The 13,490-nt window shown below is 35.8% G+C and overlaps 1 protein-coding gene across 6 annotated transcripts in view; it reads left to right on the top strand.

The window, feature by feature from the left end:
• The window catches only part of ATXN7L1 (ataxin 7 like 1), a 122,051-nt gene that overhangs the window by 84,904 nt on the left and 23,657 nt on the right, over nt 1–13,490 (top strand). For all 6 annotated transcript variants that reach the window (XM_062582141.1, XM_062582090.1, XM_062582101.1 and 3 more), the window contains 2 exons: nt 4,072–4,294; nt 12,317–12,600. In XM_062582141.1, the coding sequence (XP_062438125.1) occupies nt 4,072–4,294; nt 12,317–12,600 (507 nt within the window). The remainder of the gene's footprint in view (nt 1–4,071; nt 4,295–12,316; nt 12,601–13,490) is intronic.

The raw sequence follows: 13,490 nt of genomic DNA, 5'->3' as shown, positions 1-13,490 counted from the left end.
GTGAATTGGTAAAGTTTTCTTTCCTATTTTAAACTTGAACCACACACCAACAAGATTCTGCAGAAATCATAATGGCTGTGGAATTTAGGTTCATGTTTTGTGAGTGATAACTGGCATTCTAGTTGCTTTGCAAGATTTTTTTTTTCATTTTTAGGGGCAAAAGATTGCGTTTTATTTTAGGCTGAGTTGTGTACAGTGAATATGCTATTTCTTAATACAAACAGGTATAGCCATATCCACAGTTGTGTGTGTATGAATTCATTTGCTCTGCTAGACCTAATTTGCCTACACATGCACCGCAGATGAGTGTAGAAAGTTTTACACAGGTGGCTATTATGTTCTTAATGCATTAGTATGTGAATGTCTAATTTGAATATTTGATGTGCAAATATCTTTTATTCACATACTAATTTCTTACATAGGCTATATAAAAGTAGGTTTATATTGTGTGTGTATGTAATTCTTTGAGTATATGTAAAACACCCCCTAGGCATATTCACAGAAAATTTTAAAGAATACCTGTGTCCTAGTGTGTGACCAGGAAACTCAGTTTTCTTAGAGAAGCACAGCCACCCAGGTTTAAGCAGTTGATTTTGACAGCTGATACAATTTTTGCTTTGTTATTTATAGTAGAGAAAATGCTCCCATTATTTCCACTTGGAAGTTATTTCCCAATGTCTAATGCTGATTTACTACCACAGTGCACTGAGGAAAAGGAAAATGAGAGCCAATGTAACAGTTCTTGAAAAGGAATATATTCATCAGTACTTAGTTCTTTATATTTTGTTCTCCCAGCTCTCTTCTACTTGTCCATAAGGTTTCACATTTCGAAAGCCCTAAAGCCTGTAGGCATATTTGCCCAGCTGTCACCGTGGTTTTCTGCCCCTTTTAAAGGAGTTATTCTTTTGGCACTCCACAGTGACTCTGCATGTAAGGTGTTGCTTCCTTCTCCTCCTGATAATACTAAGGTGATTTTAACTTGTGTAAGTAAAAAATGTTGTTTTTCCCCATCTTAGCTGTATCTGCAAATATTAATGGTTATGCGACACTAGCTACTTATGTTCCCTCTTCTGTGTGACTCTATAGTGGTCATAATTTCCACTTTGCTGCTTGAAAATTTCACGAGAATCTGGCTAACGCTGATAATTCCCAAATCAGCATCAAAGTTTGTCCAAAATACAGAAGACTTTCTGTGGCCAGCTTTTCGCGGAAGAGAGGAGTTTGAGGAGATGAAAGGAATTGCCAACTAGAGCATTCTGTTCTGATCAGAAGAATGACTTCTGCTCTGACACACTTCTGATAAAATAAGTGATTTTGTAATCTTTTCCATCCCTATCTTTTAAGTAAACACATATCTAAAGTGGTAGGATGCACTTCATTATATTGTCATATTACAACTATACCTCTTACTTCTACCATTTTATGAGATATATTTAAAAATCTAAAGTTAATACACTGTTTTGTTCTTGGAAATTAATAGATTGAAAAATTGTGTTGGTGAAAAAAAAATCAAACATTAGATTGAATAAAAATTGTGTAAAGAGACTTTCTTAAAAAAAACTGCTATGGTATGCAATACTTCAGATGACTTTAAGATATAATTTGAGATGGTCAGTATCTCAAATGTCTGTCTTTACAGAGTACTAATTTTAATAACAGAATCGTGTGCTTCACTTCCAAATATATCCTTAGGCATGATACCACAGATCTAATGTACCAGAAGGCAGCCAGTCTGGAGAAAACCAGTAGCTGTAGTGAAGATTTGAGTAATTAATCATGAATGTACATGAGAAACAGGATTTTTCCAAAGTTTCACTTTATATACTGACTGATTTTGCTGGTTACATAGCCGTTCCTTTTCATCAGCCCTCAAGAAATTAATGATAAAATTTAAAATAAGATATTAATATTTTTATTAAGGTAGCTTAAATTAGATTAAGGAGTCATGTAGAAGGATGGTAAATCTTTAAACAGTAACTGTTATTTAGCTAAATAAAATATTCTGCCAAATAAAAAATATTTTCTAGGAAAAAGCAACTCTGCATTTCAGAAACAGATGCATAGCTAAAATGGTTCTTCCACAGATTGGAAGTGAAGTGAATGTAAATTAATTGTATCCTGGGAAAGACTTTCTAAAGGCAGAGGCCGTATGCTGAGGTGGGAGGTGGGAGGAAACCTGGCCAATGGCAGTTGGCATTTGGTTGGCCGGGGGGAGCTACTTTTTCCTCTCTTAAAGAAAAGAAAAAAAGAAAAAGAAAAAAAAAAGAAGGAATGTTTTGCTGTTCTGTTATGGGAGAGTATTGAGGAGAATTCAGCATTTATAATTAAAGTTCTGAATATGAAGATATGGAAGTACCTAATTTTTAATAGAAAATGCCTGTATTTAGTCATTGGAGGTGCGTTAAAAGCAGTTTGAAATACTCTTTATATATTTTTAAGCATTTCTCGTTGTTCTTGAGGTATTTGCCTGCTGCCAATTAATCATGGATGAATCTTCCTGCTATAGGCAAGTTTTTACTTGTGAAGATGCCACACAAATTGTCATGTTTCGATTCTCTGTGGGAAAATTTGTCTTAGTTTTCCTTGAAATACCGAACCAGACAGTGCACAGGCTATGATGCAAATACAAAACTTCTTCAAGCAGCAGGTTGCTATTGCTTCTTTAACTTGCTCTTGGCTAATGGAGTGATACTGTGCAAGTTCAAAATTAGCTTTCTGTTGGGTTCTGTTAAACTCTGAAGACAAGAAAAATTACCATGTGTTTGCAAGATAGACTTTAACTTGACAAAAGTTCTCAATCTGTGATTAAATTGTATTTGCTACGTTCGGTTGCTGGATCGATGGTGAGTGGCCCTGATCGGTCCCAGCCTTGGGGCTGCTGGAGTATTTCTCCGTCCCTGGGCAGCCTGCAAACGCAAATCAGCGGCTGTTTAGCGCAGAACTGCTGACTGGAAAATTCCTCTTTCCCCCAAACTGTCGGTGCCGTGCGCGCCTGCCTCTTTCTGTCTCGTGTCGTGTTTTGTAGTCACGCTCAAGCTGGCAGTGGCGCGCCTGGTGCTGGCGGTGTCCTGTGATCCAGCGCTCTGGCCAAGCACCAGCAGGTCTCCCCATGAGAAGTTTGGCTTTGGTAAAGAAAAAATGACCAAATGCTGCCTTAAAACAACACTTTTATTTCAGGGATAATATCAGGGATAAAAAAGATACCTAGGCCCAAGCTTTTTAACTCAAGTCTGTCTGTCTTAAAGCCTGTTCTCCTGCGATGGGTCGGCAAGGCCTTGCTTTTTGCAGTACTTCAGAGTCTGCAGTGTTGGCCCGAACAGTCCTTCAGCAAGTGCCCGACCTCCAGGTGCAGTGTTTCTTAACTGATGATAAGTTTTCTGCTCTTCTGCACTTGTTACTTACTCTATGTGACAAAAATGAGTTTTCTCCTTAATTGATATTGGAGATAGGGCTCTGCTTGGTTAACAGCTTGGAGATTGTCTCTTTAGAAGAGATTTGTATTCCTTTAGCTATTTTTCAGTCTTCTGGCTTTTTTGTTTTGTTTGTTCATGTTTTTTATATATAGCTTTCCATTAAACTTAAAGCAAGAGAGTCATAATGTAAGGTGCCCAGTAAGTGGGTCACATGATTTCTTCACAAACTCTTACAGAAGCAATCTCATGTCTGTCGCAGTTTTTCACTGAGTCATCTGGGAACGTGTTACGCAGCCTCCTGTCTCTCTTCTCCGTGCGAGAGCTGAGACATCCACCTAGCGTCCCTCGCGCGCTTCCTAGGGGTCATTTACTGTTTGCAAAATGGCTTGAGACTTCTCAGTGAAATTTCCTGGGAGATTTGTGTTGCTACTTAGCACTTACTACACTATTTTTATGTTCTTGAGAGCACTTCACAGAGCTGATTTGGTTTAATCTTTTGGCATGATTACTTTCAAAATGGTTATCAATTAGTTATCTATGGAGTGATGAAATCATTGTGATTAGAATATAGAGGCACAAATTCCCCTTTCCTGACTTCTTCTTTTTCCCCTTTTTTTGCCTATGAAATACTGTAAAGTATATTCTTCTTCTGTTACAGAACGAAGACACGGTTCAATGTGTAAACCTTCCCCTTCTCCAGCTTCTCCAGCCTGCAATTCCAGGACATCCCTAGTACAAATGAAACCGAAATCCTGTATCAGTGGCCATAACCCTGTCAGCAGCAACTCAAAGCCATTCAAAACGCCCAAAGACAATCTACTTACCTCCAGTAGCAGACAGCACACAGTCTTTCCTTCAAAAGTATCACGGGATAAACCATGGTAAGTACCAAAATAACAGATAGCTGAGCTGTTTGCTTTCGAAAAATAATAAGGATCTCTATGTATTTTCATGAGCATCACAAAAATCTGTGTTTTCTTCTTTTCTAAGCATACAATTTAAGCTTCTAAATTTCCTAGGAGAGGAAATTGGGATGTTTTTAAATTTAAAAAAAATCTGAGGAGGAGGAAGGACTATCGATGATTCACTTTTCTAATGTTCCATCAAATGTCTGCTTTTCTGAGCTGCATATAAAAAGTTTATAGCTAGTGACCCAGTTTATTATCTTTAAGGTCCATCTGACATGACAATATCAGGCTTTAAAACTGATGCATTTAAACAGGATGATTTTTGTAGAGTTCTTAATATTGGCTCAGATGATGTTCATGAAAACTTGCTGGCAATAGTCATTTATCTTCAATACCAGCTGCTGCTGGAGCTTATTCAGTGTTCTTATAGTGCTTGATGCTTTTTAAGAAGACAAAAGAAAGTTCTGTCTGCAAAAATTACTATTTTTTAAAAAAGTTTTGCATCACGTACTGTGATGTATACACATACAGGCTTTGAAACTGCTGAGACCACCCTCCTGTGATGTGATGATAGCACAGAATTGCAGAAACGTAAAGGAGAGCAGAATTGGGTCACTATATTTTATGCGTTAAACAATTTTGTCTTTTGTTATTTACAGGAAAGATGCTTTGTGATTAGGTCACTAGCTTAGCGACTCAAGAGATGTGGGTTCAGTTCCTGGTTCTATGCAGGCTACTATTATGACTTAGCTCTTTGGCCTTAGTTATATGTCTGCAGACTTAAGATAATAGGGCTTCATTTTTTGTTTTCCCTATCTACTTACTGCATAAGGATCTCTCTCTTTTATATGTAATGCCAAGCAAAAGAAGATTACGATTTTAGGTAGAGTTTCTGGACACAAATGACTTAAAGCAATAAACAATTTAATATAAACAATTCATCAGTAAGACAAAACATAAACTCTAATTATGTTAAAATAATAGACCATGTTTTCTGTCTAAGACATTCTGCGCTACTTGCTATGCTTTCAAAGCAAGCAGCTTCTGCTTAGCTGTAGAATTTACCTTGTATTGGAACAAACTTGATCAAAATCTAATTTCCTATACATCTGAATTTGCCATCTCTATATGTGTGATGAGAATTCTAGAAAATCATTGTTTTTAATTGATGAAAATAGGAATTCTAGATCTTTAGATTACTCAGATGCATGTGCATGCATATACAGATGAGACAGAGGTACTGGTTAAGATGCAACTGCTTCACTTATTGTAAGAAAAATACTCTTGACTGAGTAGTAACCTTTTCTGAATGTTGGAAAAATTTCATACAAGAGTGTTATTTTATATTTTTAACTCTAATTAAAAGAAAATCTGTCATTCATGAAAGCCAAAAGGGAACAAGATATCTAAGCATTTCCTTTTCCCCTGATTGGGAACATCCCAAATGTTTATTGATGATAAAGAAGGTCTATTTAGTTATTTAAAACTGTTGTCCTAGTTTGTTAACACTTAGGCAACGTGTGCATCAGCGTTCTATCTGCTAATTATCAAATTCTTCTGGCTCTGCTGGAGGATGATACTGTGGTTTTTGTTTGGCAATGGGGAAAACTGAGAAATTCAGTTTTTAAAGATACTAAGATACCAACAGAACAAAATTTGGAGACCAAAGAAATTGCTCTTCAAAATTTAGTATCAAGTGTCTTAGATCTGATGACCTCATAAAAAATAAAATCAGTCTGATTCCAGGTTACAGCACTGACAGTTACTAGGAGAGAAGATGAGTTTGTTCTTATTCCATTAGTGAATTATTATTTTTATTTAGAGCTCTAGCAAATACACAGCAGTTCTGATTTTCTTATTCATAAATTTTATTTTTAAGATAAGATTATAATCTGCCATTCAGATACTTGTACTAGCCACAGAATTTTACCTCCTTATGTGTTAGAAAGAAATATTCAATTGACAGAAATATATTAGTCTCAAAAAATGCATATAGAATTCATCACATATTCAAGTAAAATGAGATTTATCATCCTAAGAAGCTTCCAATTATTCATTATTTTGTCTGTTACATTGCAGTCCCATACCACAAGTATTTACTTCACATAGGTTCTTCCAGCCTGTTACCAAATTACCTTGATTCGGGGATTGTCATTTGTAATGATTACTTTCCATGCCTGGGTTAAGCTTGTTGCACATCTTACATATTTTTTTCAGCATCTCTTCTAAACCTTATCTGTTACAGTCAGTAGTAGTATTTAAGTAATGGTTTCTGCACTAGTCTGGCCCGGTGGATGTCTGCTGCCACGCTGTCACGCCTGCCTGCATGCTGACCAAGCTCCTCCATTGATTATTTCTGGTTTACTCGAATCACCATCTTAAACACTGACCCAGTATCTTGTCTTCACATCTTGTGTTGTTCTAAGAGCACAGCAGGGCTGAGAGAACTCTGCAAAGGCGGTGAAAAAATATTGAACTATCAGAATTATCGACTGAAGGAGACTGGGAATTGTATAATTTTTGTAGCTGCTGTTTTGGTACTTTTCTTGTTGTGACTAGAATGTGAAATATTACTGAGAGCACATTATCCAAAATACTTGCCAGTTCTGATTTTTTTTTCCCTGTATCTTTGCTGCTGTTAGTACACCAGTGCTCAGAGGCTGGAGCAGTACAGGAGCACTGTGATATTATGCTCTAGATAAATGCAAAGCAGTATTTTCAGAAGCTTGCAGTTGAAGTTGTAGGAGATGTAGCAGGAGGATAGAAAAGAGAGTGAAAAAGGCAAAGAATTAAATGACTGGAAATGATAGTAATAACAATGAATAAGCAATAATAGTGCATAAGAATAACCCAGATACTTGCTCCTTTCTAAAAGTCATTCTGGTGTTGAAGAGGTGATGATCTGCTCGTTTCTCCCTTGCACCTGATGCTCTGTTTATCCCACCTTTCCTCCACGCACTTACCCTCTTCGCGAAAGAGCTCTGCTGTCCCCTGCGGGGGCCCGGAGTGCTGCCTGCCAGGATTTTGATGGGAGAATTGTTGCTACAAGGGTGTTCATTTCCCCACACCACATTTGTGAGTCTAAAACTGAGGAGAAGTGTTAAAGCCAGTTACACCTGGGGTACCAGCTAAAGCAAATTTCCCTTACCTCCACAGTACAGAGGATTTTACCGTTGCCTGCTAGAAATTCTGAAAGTGAAGATGATGTGATAGAAATTGTATGATTTGGTCAACATATAGGAAACGGGCAGTCTTTCTATAAATAGAAATAAGATCACAAAGGTATTCCTAAGACTTAACCATCTAATCACTTACAAGGATTTTTTTAATAATTTCGTGGTGTTTATGTCTTCGTGATAGGAAAATACCATTGTTTGCACTTAACTGGAGAAAACAAAGCTAGCCAAAATTTAAGAGTATTCCTAAAGCAACATGGAATTGGGAACAAAATTCTGCAGAGTTCTTTTGGAGTATATATTTTAACCACTCAACCACAAATACTTTGATTACATTTTAACACCTCTGTAGGCAATCCAGAAATGCAGAACAGAATAGTGCTTTAAGTTTTTTTTTTTTGTGTGTGTGTGATTTTTTTTTCTTACTAATTTGAAGCAAATGAAATTAAGAGTTGAACATGTGGCTGAGATTTTTAGAATTAATCCACTTATGGATAACAACAAAACAGCAAAATTATGTGACTGCAAGGAAAAGTGATTTAATGAAGCCTGAAGAAAGGAAAACATAGGTTCTAAGGAGACAGAGAGGTTTATAAATAACATGAGTATTGTGAGATACGGTCATTAAGTTTCTTGGGAATGAAATGACAAACAATGGCCTGGAACTGAAAAAAATTTTTTTTCCATGAGATATTGAGGAGGGGGATTCTTCCTTGTTTCAGGAGTTTGTTGGGGATTCTGGTAAAGGAGTTACTATTCTCTCCATAGGCATAAGGCCATGAGAAAACGTAAGGAAATGGATTTTCTCTTACATAACATGGTTAGCTGGATGATCCAGTAAGATTTTTGTCCGATTGATTACTGTCTCACTATGCAAAACTTCTAAGTTACCCAGTTTCTAATTTTGATATATTTGATACACTTGTATTAACACAGTCATATTACCTGAAAAAGTAAAAGACTGAGTTTTTGAAGATTATCATGGTAAAGCACTTTCTCTAGCCATCAGAGAGTATTTGTAGCCTTTCTCTGGTTCCCTTCTAATTCATCAGTATCCATACTGAAACTGGTCAGCAAAATTGGAAGGAATCTCCCGGTAGCCAAATGATCAAGGGTTTGTGAGAAGTAAATTTACTCCTTAATCATATTTACTAATTCCATTTTTATAAAAGCATCTACATTAACCCTTTCATCACAACAACACAATAAAAGCTCATGTTGTTTATCCACTGTGACCACTAAATACTTGTCACAATTTTCCAGTGTGTTTTTCCCTGTATGTCACTGTTGACTGAATATTGTTTCTTCCTATATAAGCTTACATTTGTGGTAGTAAAATACGCTTTAAATGAGCCAGTGTTACAAATCATTCTAGATTAATTTTTATAGCTGCCTTCTCTTCATTATTCACTCTTTCACTTGATCCTGATTCCATCAGCAAATGTTATCTGTGATAATATTTCATTTATTTCTAAATACTGATGAAATTTTCAATAATGTCAGACTTAGTAATGGTGGCCAAAGTGCCCCACTAGGACACTAGTAAGTTCATGCTTACTGAATCATGAATCTCAGAAAACTCGTTTTTAACTCTGTGTTTAACATTTGCTTTATACTGTTTTTGTGTTTTATAGTGTCTTCTGAATGTCTGGAACAGTTTGACAGTTATCTTTGTCAGCCTAACTTGTATTCTCATCAAAAAGTGAAACCAGATTTCCTTGCTAAGATGTGTTTTTAGTACAGCCATGTGAACTAATTGTTTATCAGTTTGTTTTTATTAGCTTTGGCATTATTTCTTCCAAGACATTCTGTTTGGGGTTTTGCATATGGATGTAACAGCAGCACTCATCTAGTGTTCTGTAATTTGCCAAATATTCCAAGATTCAATTAGAAATTAATATGCTTAGATCAAATATCTCTTCAACTGTTTCAGAATTCATGGATAAATTATCCAGCTCTGCTTATGTGAAAAATATTTGTGGTATTTTTTTAGCTGGCACTTTACAATTGTTGAAGGAAACAAAAATACATCTTTCTTATCTGATTGGAGTACGTTATCATGCTTCCATCTTAGCGTAAAAGAAATACTGAACATTTCTCTCATTTTTGCATCACTAATAACAGTTTTACTGTCCTTTAGTTGCTGGTATCATTGTTAAGATTTCTTTCTTTCCCAGTAAACTTGCCTTTACTGAATACAGATTTTTTTATATGTTTTTGGCAATCTTCTGTACTCCCTTTTCTCTCATTTGTACTGACTTCTGTGTGCCTTTTCTCTTCTTTAGCTTGATGTATATTGTTTTTCTAATTGTTTCTTTCAGCAGTTGTCCATACTAAACTAAATAGGCCTTTCTTGTAAAAATCCTTTTTTAATACTTGAGTTATGTTTCTTTTTCTAACGAACTTTTTAAAGAAATCCCCAATTTTCACTTATCATAATCCTCAGTCTGGAAGAAGTACTCTCTTCAATCATCAAATGTAAATATGAGCATTTGCAATGTACGTATTTCCTTCTCAAATTTCACTGGCCTGCACAGCTTCCAGTTCGCAGTCCATTTATCAGTTCATCCTTATTAATTATGCTAAGGCAGAACTAGGGTTCTTTAATGCTGAATGCAGTACCACTTATATTTAAAAAATGTGTATATCATCTGTAACTTTTAACATCTCTAGTCACTGTAGACTGTCTGGTGTGCTATAGTATGTGTCTTATAATACCAGAGTATTTTTCTTTTTTTTCCCCACTACACTGCAGAGAAATTTTAATGAATAATTATTCCTGTCCTGAGCTTCACTTACTGGTTTGTAACAAAGCTAAACCTACATGTCCCTTCCTTGGGTGCTGTTCATTAGCACAGTGATCCATGTATATACTAGAGCTTGAGGTTCTAACTGGCTAAAACTGCAGAACAGATCAACTGTTGACTCTCTTTTTCATGTCAAAGAGAGAGTCTCTGTCTTTGACAGAGAGACTGTCAAAGTCATCATCTTTTTCTGATAGCAGAAATCCCATAATTGCTAATCATTTTTCTGTAGTGAGAACACAGAGAAGGTGCCATCTTTCAGGTACAACAGACTGAAATTTGTGAATGGGGGGACATCCCAAACAGTACAAGAAGGCAGCTGTTGCTTTCTTGGCATGCTGGCAAAAATGTCTTTTCTGGCAAGAAACTCCACTTACTGAACTATAACATGCCAGCATGCTTCAAAATATATAGTGATTCAACAGAGGTTGTATTTTCAGCAAGCATCACATTTGTATCTGTAATGCAATTGTAGAACGCTCAGCACTTAGCAGTCAGAATTACTGCAGTGATTTGCAGTAAGCAGCTTGTTCTTGGTATACAGTCTGATAAGGAGCAACTTTGTAACTTTGATGAGAATACTCGTTGCAAACAGATTTCATTTTACCTTTAGCATGCGCATCAAGTTAAACCTTTAAGACAATAATAGATTAAGGAATCTCTGGGTTTAAGAACTGTTGCTGTTCAGGAAGCCTCCTCAAATGTCACCTTTATACTTGGGATTAAAATTATGGAGATTATCTTAGTTCTTTGCAATCAAGAAGGAAAAGACAGGAATATTGTTAAGATGTTTGTGCTTCTAGATGAGGATTTTGTTCTACCGCATAAACCTCACCATTGCATTTATATTTAAGGAAACTTACAGTTTTCTTGTTTGCTCAGTGTGAAATGATACCCTGAAAAATGCAGCTTTTGCATGATCAGTGTGTAAATTTGCTTGCAAGGCAATTAGTCAACCGTCTGGCAAAAGCGACTGCTCAGACCATATATGGGAAGCACTGAAATAAGTAAGATGTTTCTGTTTGCAGCAGAACCTGGGCCTAAAGCTCTGAGCATCTGTATGTATCCTTAAATTTAATTTATATTTTAAAGTAATCTTTTCTTTTTTTTTGCGTTTGCGTGAGTGAGGAGGAGTAAATACAATTTTAATTAGTAGGCACAACACACCTCATTTTGTAGTTGGGCATAGGTAAAAAGCTGCAGTTATTACATATTTACCTATTTAGGTATGAGCCAGTAATGTCAAAATAATATTGGAATTAAAAATTACTTATCCTTTTTTGCTACCAAACTGAGAATACTGCATTTGTTAGTGACAGAAATACCCTAATTGTGAGAGGCAAATAAGGTAGAGTTAGTTATTGCAGAGTTTATTCTGAAAAGGACCAGCTAAGCTAATAATTGTACTGGGGTTAGTTCACAAGATTTTATTTAAAAAATATTAAAATATTGCTCAAACTGTCAAGGATTTTAATACTTTTAAAGGGATGATGTTAAAGCTTCTAGGTTCAAAATCTCCTTTTTCTTTGTCTCCAGAACTCATATGCTATTCAGATGCTTCTGAAAAATTTGACATTGTTTGAAGGTTTATTTAAAAATACTAGTATTGTTAGTACACTACATCATCATCATCATCATCATCGTGAGTCTTGTATAGCATGCACATATACAATATGTACTTGTATTAAAGGCATGAGACCATATATGTAAGGGGATATGTTTTACTTAGTACCAAAGGCTTATTTTGTTTCCTAGTAGCAGGGAAGTGGATCTTGAAAAATGTGAAGTTTCATTTTCATAGTTCTCTACCTTGCCAAGCTTTAAAAAAGGCTGATTTTGTAAACATTTGATTGAACAAAAAGAGTGACTGATGGTACTAAGTATTTCATTTTAGTCTAGTCCCAAGATGTTATGTCACTTGCATCAAAAGTTTTTATATTTGTGGAAGGGAGTTAAGGAATTGTAAATCTGTGGTACAGAAAACACAACTTGAAGATTTTTCTTTGGTTTTGCAGTGTTCCTGTTCCAGTAGTCAGTCTAGAGAAAATTCCTAACCTAGTGAAGGCAGATGGTGCCAATGTTAAAATGAATTCTGCAACCACTACCACCATCACCTCCTCCTCAGCCTCTTCATCCACCATACCTGCTCCAACTTTGGTTAAATCTGGTTTGACATCTAAGTCAGTGCCACCATCACCAGAAAAGATTCTGAACGGCAAAGGAATCATAGCTCCATCAATAGACAAGAAACACCAAAATGGCACTAAAAGCAGTAACAAGCCTTACAAAAGACTTTCAGGTGAGTGATGTTGTAGTTCACGTTTTGAGGTAGTTCATCAGTCTTCATGAATATTTCCATAGCTTAGAAACAATATGCTAATAAAATGCTGTAGGCTGGATTTGTTTTAGTTCTTCGTTGTAGGATGCTGTTCTGCATATGTGAATAAAGAGCTTTCAAACTCTCATTTGTAAAATATTTCCAAAATACACATTTTACTTAGGATTAGGCTGTGTGATGCATTTCTCAGATAGCCAGCAGGATCAATGTAACATTTTAAGAGAATAAATCGAATAAAACGAAGGTGGTCTCCTCATTTTAACTTATTATATAATTTGAACCTATTTGCAGTAGACAAGAAAATTCCTAAGTTGAGTGATGATCCTAGTATTCCTTGTACAGTAATATGATCAAGTTGAAAAGTTGAGATTTAGGACATTAATGTAACAAAATTTAGAGACAGTTGCACTGAAAAATGTAACTTCCACCACTTGAAAAATACATGGCCATGAGGTATATCATCAGTCTTTCACATTAAATGTTGGGCCTATGCTAAACATTTTCTTAATATATTAACTGCACTGTGAAGAAATACAGTGGTTAATCTTGCTCTCTGAAAATAACAAATAATTTTGCGTTGCTACATCTTTAAAAGGGATGAGACTGTAGAGAGTATACATTGTTTACAGAATTTCATTTGTAATTCTAGCAAAAAGGCAATTTTCATTCTAATAAGAGAGGGAATGAAATATTGCTCTAATAACAGCAGAGCAATTTTGTATTTGTCTAAGATGACATCATTCACCAAGTCATAATTTGTTTTAATAATGTTCATTCTGCTTGTAAATATTGGGAAATTCTAGGAAGAAATCTGGGGAAATCTTACAAGTCATAAACCTTCTTCCCCACCT

Source organism: Rhea pennata, chromosome 1 (genome assembly GCF_028389875.1).
Source record: "Rhea pennata isolate bPtePen1 chromosome 1, bPtePen1.pri, whole genome shotgun sequence".
In the NCBI taxonomy this organism is placed as follows: domain Eukaryota; kingdom Metazoa; phylum Chordata; class Aves; order Rheiformes; family Rheidae; genus Rhea; species Rhea pennata.
Note: the sequence above shows the minus strand (reverse complement) of the source record. Positions and strands in the feature narration are given on the sequence as shown.